The 15,793-nt window shown below is 35.4% G+C and overlaps 1 protein-coding gene across 10 annotated transcripts in view; it reads right to left on the bottom strand.

The window, feature by feature from the left end:
• Window positions 1-15,793, bottom strand: part of DOCK9 (dedicator of cytokinesis 9) — a 95,665-nt gene that overhangs the window by 52,237 nt on the left and 27,635 nt on the right. For all 10 annotated transcript variants that reach the window (XM_058019051.1, XM_058019040.1, XM_058019041.1 and 7 more), the window contains exons 3-9: window positions 15,683-15,772; window positions 13,870-13,952; window positions 12,710-12,779; window positions 8,629-8,724; window positions 7,896-8,030; window positions 4,177-4,351; window positions 2,833-2,900 (exon numbers count right to left, since the gene is read on the bottom strand). In XM_058019051.1, coding sequence (XP_057875034.1) covers window positions 2,833-2,900; window positions 4,177-4,351; window positions 7,896-8,030; window positions 8,629-8,724; window positions 12,710-12,779; window positions 13,870-13,952; window positions 15,683-15,772 — 717 coding nt within the window. The remainder of the gene's footprint in view (window positions 1-2,832; window positions 2,901-4,176; window positions 4,352-7,895; window positions 8,031-8,628; window positions 8,725-12,709; window positions 12,780-13,869; window positions 13,953-15,682; window positions 15,773-15,793) is intronic.

The following is a 15,793-nucleotide window of genomic DNA, read 5'->3' as shown; positions in this document are numbered from 1 at the left end:
TCTAAGAGCTCATAACCATATTTTTAGGTTGATAACAGGAATTTAAAAAAATAATTTGGCTCAGAGGATGTATTACAGAAGAGAAAATTCTGAGGTACTATTTTGAATATAGATGCTCCAATGGTTTTCATTTACTTTACATTGCTAACTTTAACACAAAAAGAAGAAAAGAGGAGAGTTGCTGTGAAAGAGACGACCCAGATATTCAATACCAGCACAGTACTGGCAGAATTAGCTTGTTGAACAACTGGTATAGTTAGGAAATACAGGAAATGTGAAAAAGTTTAAGGATGGCAAGAAAGTTCTGTGCATGTTTTGCAAAGGTAACATTTAGTGGCAAGAACTGAGGAGGAAGATTGCCCAGCCATAGGAGCCAGACAGAAATTGCTTCAGCTAAAGCATCTTGAATAGTTTTAGATTCTTTAGTGTTTTTTGCAGGAAGACCAGATGATTATATGCATGTTTGACTGACAGAACAGGGGCAGTTGTCAGAATTCAAGAACTGAAAATGCATGAACCTGTTACCTGTTACCATGAACTCTGTCTACAGCACATCCGTGGCTCTGTGATTTTATTTCCTCATCTGTAAAACTGAGACAGTATTTTCCCACCTCAAGGTATTCTGGGACCAATAATGGTTAAGGAGGTGCTTGGGATCATTGATCATGACAGTCACAGCTACTTCAGAGGTCTAATTTATTTTAAGATTAATAAATGCAACAAAAACAAACAACCCCAATCAACCACAAAAAAAAAAAAATCTACTACAAAACCCCTGCATTCACTCCTGGTAGTAAAACTGCAGATAAATGGAACATGAAATAGGTAGGAAAGACAGATTGAGACAGATGTGTGTGCATCTATGCACTGAAGTGCAAAGTACAATCTTATTTAGTTTATGTTATGAACAAAGAGCTGTTGATAGAAAAATGAAGGCTTGGAGATGTATGTACTCACAAGGGTTAAACCCTTCCCAGGAAATCTGTTTTTTCCCCTACTGTCAGGTGCACTACAATCACCCCTGAAGGAATTTCTCTCTCCTCATAAGGATATGAGGTCAGCTATTGTGAAATTTTCCTCCTAGAACTAACAAAAATAATAGAGCAGCTATAAACTATTCTAAAAGAAAGCCCAATGCCTTGCAAGGCTTCCACTGGGGAAAAAAGAACCAAATCCAAACAACAGCTGAAAAGACAAGGCAAGATAGAATAAAGGACAAAAAATCCTCCAAACAACACCATTTATATATAACAATCAAGTTAAGACACAAAGAGTAATGAAAATGGGCAGAGTTTTCCCTGTAATTTTCCTCAGGAAAAAAAGGGCTAGGAAAATACATTAGAGGAAATTATTTTGAAAGGCAGTGTTTAGGAAAGGTGAATTAGAAGGGAATGGGAAATTAAAAAAAAATTGAAGGAAACAGAAATGTAAATGAGTTATAACAATGGAATAAATAATAATAATAAAACATGGAGTGCTTAAAGAACTGAGCAAAAATAATATTCTAGAAAATAATGATCTTTAAGTGCTGCATGCTTCTGATTCAAAAGTTACGGAAACTGGAGTACCAAAACTATATGCAGTCCTGAAGTAAAGTCCCCTCTGTGAGGAATATGGACCATCAGCAGTATAATAACTGACTGGGAAGAAAGAAAAATCTTCCACAGAATAACAGCATCTAATTTTGTATTTATTTCTGAAACAAATTTTCATGGCCTTATGCAAATATGCTATTTGATGCTTACAGCTATTCCTAGGAAGCTTTGATTATATGCACCACAATCCAAATTAACTTCCAATTACAGCCATAGCTGGAGCTAGATTATCACATAAGAGCTTTTTGTGTATATGTGCTAAATTGATTACAAAGCAGTAACAGAAAGAATTAAGTCAGCCAACCAATTTGGGTGCTAAAAGCTTGTTAATGTATTCTGACTGGATCCTTTGATATGTTAGCTACTGTAGTAAATAGAATTTGGTTTGCTTATTCTCAGTTCATAAGCTGCACTACTTTCAGGAAGAGTTACTAGGTCAGACAGATCCTTTGGAAAAAAAGGAAGAGCATTCCAGAGAATGGTCAAGCAGAAAAGTTTCAACACTCCAGGCTGTACCACACAGAAGAAAGAGTAAGGAAGTCACAGGAAGGAGTTCGGATTCTGCACCTTCAATAAAAAAGGGCACCAGTTAAAGTTCTTGGGTGATTTAACAAAAATTTCTCCTTTACAAAATTCACAAAACAAACTGCAATACAGAATCCACTGATTTAACTGAAAGTCTGCAAATGGGCTGAGGAAGAGTTACTGTTATTTTCTATTTGGTTCCATTTTAATTCATGCTTGTTTATATCACACTTCACTAAGAAAAAAATGGAAAAGCAAGAACCATGGCAACACAGGAAACATCCACGGACCTGCCAGTTCATTATAAACACAAACATCTTAAAATACATTCACTTCATCACTGCTATTAAGCTGCCCTGGATTTTTAAGTCTAAAAATAAAACTTGACTTTAGTACAGCTAGATTTCTATAGAAACACTTTAACACTTACCTGAATGCAATAAACCAACACAAAATAGAATGAATTAACGAAATAAGACATGCTGAATTTAAACAGCATATTAAGATTTATATAGGAAACTTCAAGACAGTATCTTGTTTCCTTCCAAAAGCAGAAAATAATGAAGCTCAATAACCACACCTCATAAAAGAGCTCCTAAGCTTTCCAAGCACCACAAGCTACAAGCCAATGCCTTACCTCTACTGAAAGTTCATGTGGCTAACTTATGTTTAATACTTTATATCCCAAGTTGACATTTACAATATATATTACCTTGGCAATTTCAGGATAGTAGTTATCAAAACTACTTGATGAGCTTTCCAGTTTGCTTTGTTCATCATCTGAAATTATAAAACTCATTTTAAAATAAATATAAAAATTCCAACGTGCTCACAAAACTCCATAGCAAAAGAATTTCATCTTTTTTAATCTCCTGCTCCCTCAAAAATGACAACCATTAGCATAAATAGTTTGTGGACAACTGCATCATTTTGATGCAGTGATTCTTGAAAGATGTAACTAGTTACAAAAAGTCATTAAAATACCAGTTACTTCTAATCTGAAAAGAATACATCTTTAGTTTTAATATCTGCATGAGGTAAGCATATACTCAGTGCACAAACTTACATTACTCTTTCCACAATGCATTGTAACTTGATTTCAAAACAAGTTCCCTCTGTTCATTAGGTTCCCAGCTCTACTCACCAACAGTTACTGGATTTACAAAGCAGCCATTCAGTCAGCTATAAACATCTTGCAGTGCTAAGGTCAACTAAGGACCACAGACTAAAATGTCTTTCCCAGAGAAAGATGCTTCTCCTTTTCAGATCTGCTTTTGTTGCAAACATCACACTAAATTCTGACAGTCTTTGAAGACTGTGATATCTCATTTTAAACTCTAATGATCCCTTTTGGTACTTTGTACTATCTATAAAAAACCATCCTTCTGTAATATCCTCCAGGCTCTTTTGGATATACATACACTTGGGTTCACACCAGTTTCTCTCCCCATCCACCCTCAAGAGGAAAAGTGAAGGAGAGGACATTCAGATTTTCCTTTTGTCACTGAAATACTGGTGCCATACACTGCATTCCTTACAGATACCTGCCTGACCCATTCTTAAAGGGCTCCAACAGAAAGGATTCTACACCCAAGCAGTCTATTTCAATACTTGCAGGAAATATCTGTGGTCAAGGGAATTATATTTAAATTCAAGCCCCACACTGTAACCACCATTTCTACCTACAGTGACCACAGAACAGATTATTTCATTTTCAGCAGCATTTTACACATTCCAAAACAAGTCCATCCTAAGTTTTTTTTCTTAAGCTGCCTCAGTCCTGATTCTACATTGTGGGTTCTACTTTTCTAGACTTAATCAGTCTCAGAATTATCTTGTGGACTTGACTCAACTGGAATCAATACAGAACAGTACTGTTTTAATGCCCAAAAGGTTAAAATGCTCATCAGTTGAATTGGACAGTAAAAATGCCTGCAATTTTTATGCCCAAAGAAAACAAACAAAAAATATTTTGCCACATGAAAGCCCTTGTTTCCAAAATGCATGTAAGGAGACATGGTCACATAACATTAGCCTTGCTGAAAACCCTGCTTACCTTCGTGGGACTCGCCATTTCTTTTTTCTTGCATTGCAGCCTCAAAGTTAAGCTGAAGGATTTTGTTCAGAGTGTTTATCCACTCCTCCATTTCAAGTTCACTGTCTGCAGCTAAAAGGAAACTACTCTTGTCTTGCATCTTGAGCTCAAATGCGAAACGTCTGACTTTATTGTTCTATAAGAAAATAAAAGACCTGTGTAGCACTTCACATGCTGTCTAACCACTATCAAAGGAAGTTGCACATATTTCAGATACTCTATACAAAAATACAGTTTGATATTTTGAAAAAATGTGTCATAATGACACTTTTTTGCTCTGACATTTGACCTTTTGAAGTTATCCACAGCACTGCAACAAGTGCAAGTAGGAAGGAGAACAGCCTGTATTCCAGTTTCCAGTCATCATTCTGCTTGCAATCATTTTATAAAAACCCAAAAGATCCCATTTCCAAATCTTTACGTACTTCAGATCACCTAGAAATGAAGCTAATTAAGGTCTACTGAAAAAACAAAAGAAAACAAAAAGCATGAAAGACTATTATATTTGAGTGACAACTGTTTGCAGACTGGGATTTTATACTGGAGGTAAAATTATAACCAACATAACCCCAAATGCCCCAATACTGTTAGTCATATAGATATACATAAAGTTGTGAATCAGTTCCTCCTTTTTTCCTCAACCATTTCTGTCATCCTTCTCCACACAATTTAAACCAGGGTTTCAAATGCTACTTAGTCTGACTCATGTTTCTGGGAATGAATTCAGAAGTCTTACATGAAAATTCTATATTATCATCAACTTAGTTTTACAAATTGATAATGCACTAGAAAAACACTAAAATAAACAGTAAGGCAGAATTAATGGTTGGGGAATTTTTTTGTTTAAGTTAAATGAAATGCCAAATTACATATTAGTTTCATTTTTATCTCTGATTCTTCGATTAACTACATGTTGACAAAACAGTCAGCTTTCTACCAAAGCTGAGTTTCTGTCAAGCATACAAACAAAAGTGCAGATTTCAGACAGCCCTAAGGCAATCTTACCAGTTGAAGTCAGTGCTGAAATAAATGAAAAACTCTGAGAAAAGTAACCTCTGTGTTTGACAGTATAAAAGCTTGACACAGGCAGTAGATGTCACAGATCTCAGATTTCACAAAACACTGAATTAGAGCAACCATACCTACACATGTGGCTGAATGTGTGAATAGATACACTGCATATATTATGTGTTACTCATCTCTGATCAGAAAAGTCTCTATAGAATTTAGTACTAAAACAAAACCCCCAACAAAACAAAACCAAATCTGAAAACACCAAACAGAATTCCAGGAATTCCAGTTTCTTCATTAAAGTTTGGGGGAAAAAAAGAAATCCACCCAAAACAAATACCCCAACCAAATAAAAACCCTGCTATTGCACAAATTTAGCATTCCTCTTGATACAAGTTCTGATGAAGCAGCATATTCTGGTCTAACTTCAGGCCTGTAAGTGAAGTCAGTATTTTTCTCTCAGGCATCTACAGTCTTTGAAAAAGTAAGTAAGCAAATGCACTGAATGAACTCAGACCAGGGGAGTGTCATAGCAATGCAATAGGAACTAACCTCCCCTCACTGAAAAGACTGACTCTGAAACAAGGAGTCTCATTCCAAGAACAAAATCTTGTAAGCATAACTACCTGAGAAAAACCATTCCTACGAATTCCACATCAGACTACTTCAAAGTAAGATGGCTGGGTCTTTTTTTCCTTTGTTTTCCTCTTCTGTTAAATGGAAGTGCAATTTCTACTGTGTAGATACCATTTTTTTTCCCATATGAGTTTTTAAATGCTAATTCAACACCAACAGTAAAACAATATGGTTTGCCAGAAAGGATACAAGACATAAGACAATAAAACTACATGTCTGAAATTGGGACAATATTTGATAGTTTAAATCTGCTTTTTTTACTTGCTCCTCACCAAAAATTCAAGTGAAGAAAAGAGTTATTTCCAAACCCCTTTATTCTAGCCACTGAATAACTACTTGGCTTCTTGGAAGTGAACATTAAATGGTTTTGACTTTGCACATGATGCTAATTCATAACTAGTCTCAAATTTTTACACGCAGTTTTGAAGACCAGGTACCAAGATGATCACCAAGGGTACTGTACAATACAGTACAGCACTAGAGACTTAGCCAACTATAAATTTTAAAGCATCCAAAGTACACTTTTACTTAGAGATGACTGTATCAGCCCTACTTGCAGAAGAACAAAAGAAACAGTAATACGTTGTTTGTTTTAAAAAGCAAGCTTCTGGCAGAGTCTGAGGAAACTTGAGGTTAATTGGATTGAACTACCAGAACAGAAAGTATGGAACAGCATGAAAGCATGTGTGAGGAAAAGAGATTTTCAGGTTTTAAATCCCATAATGAGAGAACAGTTAGATGTTAGAAGGGGCCTCTGGTCGTCATTTCATCCAACACTCCCTCCTCAAGCACAGCAATTAGAGCCATTTAGCACAGGATCGTGGCCAGGGAGCTTTTGAACATCTCCAAGGATGGAGACTCCAAACCTCTCTGGGCAACCTGTGCCAGTGCTTGGTCACCCCCACAGTGAAAAAGTGTCCCCTGATGTTCAGAGGGATCCTCCAGTGGTTCAGGTTGTGCCCATTGCCTCCAGCCCTGTCACTGGGCAGCACTGAGCAGAGCCTGGCTCTGTCCTCTTTGCACCCTCCATCAGTATTTGTATTTATTGATGAGACCTATTGAGTGGTTTAGGAACCACTTTTGTGTTTGTTGGCTTGTTTTAAAAACACAAATTAAATTCACTTCAGTGGAGCTGGCCAGAATTGTATTTCTAAGGCAAAATATTTCCTGTAAAATTATATATATAACTTGCAATATGATAAAATTTATTACAGTTATAAGATTTTAATAGAAGTTACCTATTAAATGTGTATCCAAAAGACAATATTGCAATATTTGGGTGGATAAAATCCTCTGTAAAGCTGTTTTATCTCCTTGTGTAAATCTCCAAACAACTTTATGTTACAAAAATATTATTTAAGCAACATATTTTCATTAAACTTTGCCTATTTCTTTATTTATTGTACAAGTTAAAAAAAACCCTAAGAGCCATGGGGTTTTTCCAGGTATGCTGTGCCTAACAGAACAGTTACATGCTGTACTATAAATATATAACAGAATCACAAAAAAAATGAAAAACAATCTTTTCTTTGGCACTTGCTACTGACAAACATTTTACCAAGCCCTTAACTTTTCAAAATAAAAAAAGCACAAAAAAGTAACATTAGAAAGGTCAAACGAAAGCATCTGGAAGGGTGTTTGAATTCAATACAACTCCCGCAACAAAAATCCCACACAAGAAGCTATGAAAAACATTTTACAGCTCATGCAAGCACAAAATCTAACTGAAATAAACTTCAATTTTATGCTGTCATTACTTGCCAAGTTTGGGGTTCTTTGTGCATTTGCCTTAGAATTTGGTTTGCTAAATACTTGACATCAACCAGTAATTTATGTTCTTTTCAGAAAGATTTCAAAAATTCAGCCTCCTGCCCTTTGAAATCTTGTTCACTGCTTTGGCAAGATGCAGCCTGTCAACTTGTTTCCCTGCATAATAGGTACTTATCTACATTCAACAACACTAATCTATATTTTAAATAAAATTTCACTTGCTAATAAATATCAAATTAATTGGCAAACAGGAGAATAATTACCTGAACCACTCCCATGCATGAATCTAGAAATATTGATCCTTTAGGTTCTTTTGATATTTTTTCATCTTTGTAGAAATTGAGATTATAGGATCCATCACCAAGCTGGATTAAGTGGAAAAATCTTCTTTTAAATGACTAGTGAAAAGAAAGGAGGGAAGAACAGTGACAACACAAGTATCAATTAGCTTCACATTGTATACTCAAAAGTGCTATTTACATAGTAGGTAATAGAAAATAAGTTTTTATTTATAGATAACATAATCAGTATCTGCAGAAAAGAAAACAGAAACCATTAATTAAAATAAATAAGTTATGATATCTGCAGCAAGACTGTACAATACCATTTGACAGTATTTTTGACCTATTGAAAGGTATTTAAAACTGACTCTATAATATACATAAGAGGCATATTAAAAAAATCATAGTTTTACATAAAATACAAACAAGTAAACCCTCATCAATATTACACAGTCCCTTTTCCACTAAAATCACACCAGGGTACAGTTAGGAAAATGTAACTCCTCCCACATACTGGATTTTTCAGGTCTTTTTTTCTTCTGATCTACATAAGATAAAAGCAAGGTTTCATATACATGAAGTACATACAAGCTTTCCTCTTTCTTTTCATACAATGTTTTTTAGAACTAAAGCACAGATTGACCTCTCCAAGGCCCAGGGATATTGAATATCAGTGCTCAGGTTTTTGTTATATGTAAGATATTCTTAAACTTACTCTCATTGTCACACTGATTGCACTGTTCATGTTGCCTTTGTACAGCCATCCTTGTTTTGTTATTCCACCCTTCTGAGACCCAAGAGATGCTGCATCCTGGACATGAAGAAAGTAATACAGGGAAATGAAGAAAGAAAAAAAGAAGAAAAAAAAAAAGGTAAGTGTTTGCATCACAGTCCATGTAGTATTTTTCAGTAATTTCAGAAGTAATTTTAGAAGTTGGAATAACTATGGCCATAACATAATGATAATAATGTACCATGAGTCCCTGAAGAAATTCTATAGCTTTTCCACTATTTTATTTAAAGACCTGGCATGAGATTGACCTCATCTAACTTTTACTATGTAATCTGGCCACTTCTACAGGCTTTATCTACAGCAAATCCAGCCTATAGATAGCTACATGTTAGTCAAGACAAATCCCAATGAAACAGGGGAACGAGCAAACTTAACGAGTCAAAACTTAAAACATTTGCTTACATTTACCTTGTAACCTTTTCCATAGAGTGCAAGAATTTTCACCAATTTCTATTGCCAAAAAGAACAATGCAAACACATGCTTATCCAAAACTTCAATCAAGATTTTCAAACCATTTTGCTTTACATACAGTACTTCAAAGATATTACTTTCTTAAAAATTTAGAGAATTAATTCTTGAATTAGGTCTGCCCTTTTACAGATCAGAATCAAAGCTCTGCAGAGAGAACAAGACTGAACTTGGCAGTGATGGCAAGTTCACAAACAGCAGATCCAATGCAAGCATCACACATCACACCCACTGCCTATACCCCACATCCATCTGCCAGGGGAGGGAACTGAATGACTGCATCTAAAACCTTAGGATGTTAACAACTACCAAAATGCAGCCCTCTGCAATCAAAACAGATCAAAAAGACAGATTTAAAACTGCCACAGAATAAATATTAAATCACCAGTTCCAAGTAATCTTTTAGAGTACTATGAAGCTGGTGTTACCATGGTTCCCAGATGGTACAGGCAATTTTGAAACAAAACTACTAATGAATTAGACATGTAGGAGAATTTTCATCCATATAAAGGAGAAATACTCCTGGTAATTTTTTTTTACTGAAATATTCAGAATTAGCTGAGCATCCAGCTGAAAACAAAATCACAAAACATCCTCGACTACCTCAAGTATTTTTCTAATTCCTTTTTTTGGCTGTTAAAGAAAACATGCAACCTGATTATATAAGGGGAGAGAGTCACTAGTTCAACAACTGAACATTTAACCAAATCTTGGAATAACATTAATTTCTTTCTGGAACTGAATCAAGGAACATTCTGTAAAATGTTACTAGGTAATTTATTTACAGATTATTTAGTCTGTCTAGCTTGCATATTCGTAAGCATATACACATGTGAACTTCAAAAAACTGTGAGCAGAAGGCAAAAGATGCATCAATCTGACCTTTTAAAATTTACTGTCAGCTTGGGACTATTGAAGTTAGGCCCAGTAAAGATGACATGGTCATCAACCATCGGAGCATCTGATATAATGGCCCAAAGGCATAGACCAGAAATACTCAGTAAATTTTCATGTGCCCCAAAGAGTCTCACTGTCCAAGCAACACAGTTATCATTTTTCCATATTTTCAAGTCATTAGCCTCCATTGTTCTTCTATTATTTTTCTTCTAGAAGAATAAAGATACAGACACAACTTAAAACACTGGGTTTCCAAATATGACTCTATATGACTCTTCACCTCCCCTGGCATGAGTTATCCCCAAGGAAAGGGTGGGTTTAAATCACCTTTACAAGTGTAAGGCCATGAGTAGATGATGAGTTATTGCCAAAACCTGGCACAAAACAGCGAATGCTTTTCTGCAATTGCACAAACCATGCATAGGGTCACCTCAAATTACTAAAATTCATTGATGACCTGAGTTAACAAAAATAAAGATTTAGCTCTATTAAGACTCCAGTTCCCAGTCTCTGAGGTGCACATTTCCCAGCTCTGTTGAGCTGCATGCTGTTCTCTAGCAATAGAACTGAGCGTCATTTGGGCCCCTCTAGTTACAGCATTTCTTCTGTCAGGCAGAATTCCTGCCTGGAGAGCCAAAAAGCTACTGAATCTTTCCAGCTGACCATCTGCTCATACAAAGGAACCCAGGACCCAGTTGTTAACACACCACTCTCACACTGAAAACATGCTTCCTGTTTCCAACTGGTAAGGTAATTTCCTCACTTTTATCATTGCTGCTGCACACTGTGCTGCACTTTTTAAAGTGATCTTTCCCACAAACTTGGCTCCAAAGTTTACTTCAACAGCAACTGTTTCAACAAAAACAATCCCATATCTTGATCCCATACTGGATTGAAAAATTCCATTTGCAAACATCAACCTGATGGCTTGATAGCCTGAATTAATTTTGCAAAGGTAATTTTCTCCTTTTTAATGATGTGTGATTAAACTAATATTTATCTGATTTTCCTGCAATTTTTAATCACTTTTAGCTTTTTGTTTTCTATGATTCTCTTAATAAATCAGCTTTCTTCAAACACAAACAAAAGCAAAACAAAAGGACCAAACAACTTTCAATCTAAGGTTTGCATCTGTGCTTTTTGGCATAGAAAGATATTCATGTCTGAAACAAACACCTCTGGCATTAAGTCTTCCCTTGATGAAAGAATTTATGTTCCCCCACTCTATTGTACCACTAACTTCCCTCTTCCTCCCAGCATGTCCTTTTCTTGTGTTTATTTTCTAAGTTCCTCAAAGAGCAGCAGAGCTCTCCTCTAGTGACTGTACTTCTGAAAGAGACACGCTGTTCCTGCCTGTTCTTGCAGGACACAGGCTCTCCTCTCTACCTATATTTCCTAATGAAACACATACTACCTGCTAATAGCCAAATAATAGTTTTTCAATGTTTAACTAACTCAACCCATAATGTATTTCCTGGTAAGAATTATAGTAAATTATACATCCATTTAATTTTTAGTGTTTAACTCACTGTTTTCTAATACACTTCTGTTGTCAGAAATATTATCACAGTAAATAATGCTAAGTCTTTTAAATGTCAGTATAATAGTAATCATAATTATTCCCATCCTACAAATATGAGGTTTTGGATATAGATGCATAAAGTCATTTGTCCAAATATCACAGTGCAGATTAATAGCAGTGCTGGATAAATATCAGCCTGGGACTCTCTGCTTGGGAATCTATCTACTCAGATGAATTCCCCAAACAACTTCTTCACATTTAATCCTTTCATTTCATATGCAGCAGTTCTGAGCAATTCTGAGGAATTTAGAAGCAAAGTAATTGCCAAGAGGTAAAAAAAAAAAAAACAAAGAAGAAAAAATATTTTATTTTCATTCTTGTTTGAGATGGAAGAGTTCAAGTAACTGTAAGAAAAGGTAACAGCAGCATTTAAAAACATGTTTTGGAACAGGGTGTAGTAAAAAATAAATAAATCACGAAAATAACAGAGGCAGTTGCTGAAAAAAAAAAGTCTTTGGCATTCTAAATATACTTGAAAATTGCTTGATGCTATACATCTCTCCTTTCCCTAAGCCAACAACACCAGAGAACGTATCTAGGAGTTTTAGTCAATTTTTAAAGCCTTTGTTTCCATGACAGCTCCTCAAGTCTTATCCTGTGCTCATATTTGTGATGAATTGATTTTAGCTCACACTGTATGCTATCTGTCATGCATGCTGAAGTGTGTGTGCTGTTGCTGTGCTGGAACAGATTCACCTATGATTTTATTCAATTCCATGATTAAACTGCAGGAAACACTTCCCTCTGGGAACCTGCCTACATAGACACAGTATAAAACAGATTTTATGACAGCTGAAGGATTATATGTCACCAAGTACTAAAACTTCAATTTTATTATCTGTCAAAACTTTTTCTAGCTCACCTGACAGATCTCCAGAGAACAAGGTTATTTGAAAGGAGACAAGAAAAATAACTGATTTGTTTCCCAATAAGGTGGTTCAAGCTAATCTCTGTTTTCATGTACTGACATCAACACTTAACCAAACTCACAACCACTACACACCCAACATTCCTTAATGAAAACCACAGAAAGTAAGGAATTGCTATTATCTCACCTCATCTTTATCTGCTTCTTCATCCACTTCATATAAATGAACAGGAAGCTTGTCTGGCTTTGTCCCTTTACTACAAGAGAAAGAAAAAGCTTCTGAAGTACTAGGAACTTTGTGATTAATTACATATTTTATTGATGCAAAAATTTAGATGTTCTTTTCCTACTTAAGAGGAAAAAGCACAAGAATGACTAGGTAAAAGCACGTAATTTTCATTAATTCTACTTCTTAGAAAGCAATTTTCCTCATTTGTACATCTGGCAGCCATGTCCTTTTTGTTCTGCTTGTTACTGTGCTGAAGTGTAACTGAAGAGAACAGATGCCTTCTCATTCACTGCACTCCTAATATCTTATCAGTAAGAATTCATACCTGCAACTACTGGCTCCTTGCAGGACAATGCACTTTTTAAAATTCCTATTGTGGTTTCTGTTCAGGGCAAGTGAAAACCAGGTCCTGCCTTGTACAAAACCTGCGAGAAGATCAGAACTCCCCAGAGGGCAAGGCAACTATTTCTTAGCTGATAGATGCAGGAGAGCAATCAGGGAAGACACAGATCTTCCAGAGCTGGGGCATTCAGGGTATTTAGCTACTCTTAGACATTCTGAATTAAGGTTCTAATCTCTATACTCTTCCTACAAAATTTTGAAAAAGTGGGAAAACATTTCTCTAGCAGATGGTTTAGAAAGTTTGTAGCAGATGTTGGCTAGGCTTGTACTTTGAATCATCCTTGTGAAAACCTGCTCCAAACATCTCAGTTAGGTTCTATTCCCCAAGCTCCTAAAGGAGTTCCAAAAGCTGTCTTTGAAACAATGAAAACAGGATATTACCATTTTAGGTTCATCTAAACATTAGCCTGTTCAGTTATCTTACTTAAAGTCACATTGTCAATGATACAATGTCTTGCTTTCACTTCCCTGTTAACAAGCCAATGTTATGACAGTACCTTCCCAGCAAATGGTTTAGCATGATATTACACATTCAAGTTCATCAATTCCATCCAACAAGTCTTTATCATCTCTGACCATTAAACATGGATATAGCATATTTCAGTTTAGATATTATACATATCATACTTCTCAAATAAATAAGTCTATATTAAATGCAAAATTCCTCCACAATTTCAATTTATCATACCACTAAACAAACTACTTAACATACTTACTTTGGAAGCTGTCGAAACTCTCCTGAGTAATCTTCATATCTATAGTTAACAATATGCCAGTCTGAATTGTAGGTTTTGATGCACTGTTTAAATGAAAACCAAGTATCAATATTAACTGGAAGAGGATTAAAGGCATTCAATAGGCACAGGACAAGAAAATCTCTTAAGATATGTCTGTTTATGAACTATTATGGTTACATATCAATCTCTGAAAATTCCGTACACTTCCTTTCTTTTGCAATAGTCTAATGCAATATAGGTTTTTGGAACAAGTTATATGTTTCAATGGAATGTTATGATCCATGCTAGACATGTATTTAATAAAAGCAGAAAATGATGAATGCACTCAGCATCTGGATTAACCATCTTCAGTTGTCCAGAAAGTTAAACCAGCATTTTGCTGAAGCTGAAAACATGGCCAAGTCTTTAGAAAACTCAGCTGAAGCTGAAAACATGACTGAGCCCAAAGACAGCTCAGCACAAAAACAGATACCTTATTAAAATAGAATGTTCAATTGTGCACATAGTGATACAGAAAGCCAAAAACATATTTTCCTGAATTTATACTTCCAGTGCAATTTAATTAATACTTAAATTTAGACTGCATGCTTGCAGTGGTTGAAAAGCAATTATGTCATTAAGTTCTGATCTAGATCACAGGAAATACCACTTTACTCCACCCATATTGTTACAACATAAAAGTACTGATTTATCTTGGCTTTGAACAAAGTAACATAAAATTGACAAAATCTGTTGACAGAAACCATTCCATACAAAATTTTATGCAACACAATAAACCTACACATACACAAACACAACATCCAATAAATCGTAAATATTTTCTTTGTATTTCAAAACACCAGTTTAATACTTGCCAAGCAATTGTTTCAGCAGAAACTCATTAAACTCTATGAATTACCTCTAACACTCCTTCCTCCTCTTGTCTATCCTCTTCAAATTTATCTCAGAAATGTTTAGGTTAGGTATTAAGGGTATTTATCAGTGTGGATAAAACACTTTGATGTACATTCAGCTATGTGGACTCCTTCAGTTTTATTAGAGTTACAACAGACATTTACTTGTTTCAGATGTTAAAATATCAGCTTAAAACATATCAGTAGAAAACACACAAAAAAAAAGGAAAAACAATTGAACCTTTAATTCCTTAAAGGCCTCAACAAGACAATAAATGAAGAACAGTCTCACAAAACCAAAGGAATGCCAACCTAAGCAAACAGTTCTGAGAAACTTTAGGGTTGAGGACATTTTTTCTACATATAGCATACAAGTTGAACAGTCATAATGAATTTTGGCCTCCAGAAGTGTTACAGTTCTGGATACTGTTGTATCTTGTACAGTTCTGTTCCAGCAATCTGTACAAGATTATTTGAAACAAAGTAAGAATAGCTAGTGTGAGAGACTTTATCAGAAAAAACAAGTCCCAGTGATTCATTCCAGATTTATTGTAGATCCAATATTATGCATTGAAATCACCCACGTTCATCTGGAAAAGCCAAAAGCATAATGAAGTGGAGGAGAACCATCTGCAAAAGCCAATGACGCAAACAAAAGAATTAAAATCTATCCCGTAAAACTTCTTTTCCAGCCACCAATGGAAAAAAATACTGGGTTTTAATACTGGGTTTTCCTGGAAATTCTGCCTTGAAATAATTGACAAGTGGCAATAAATCTTTAGTTCTTTTTCCAGGGCTTATTTTTGTGTTTGTTTTAAATGGTAAATGAAGAAGAAGAAGAAAAGCAAGTCAGGATTAATATTGTTATTGCGCACAGTCACATGCAACTGCAGTATTACCTCAGTTACAAACAGGCTCTGAGCTTCTTTCTCTGCATTTTCAGGAACTGTTGACCGAATGTATCGACTCTGCCGCTGCAATAATGCTGTCTGATGAACAACAAAAGCAGT

The sequence above is a fragment of the Melospiza georgiana genome, chromosome 2 (assembly GCF_028018845.1).
Source record: "Melospiza georgiana isolate bMelGeo1 chromosome 2, bMelGeo1.pri, whole genome shotgun sequence".
NCBI classification, from domain to species: domain Eukaryota; kingdom Metazoa; phylum Chordata; class Aves; order Passeriformes; family Passerellidae; genus Melospiza; species Melospiza georgiana.
The sequence above is the reverse complement of the archived record's forward strand: the minus strand, read 5'-3'. Positions and strand labels throughout refer to the sequence as shown.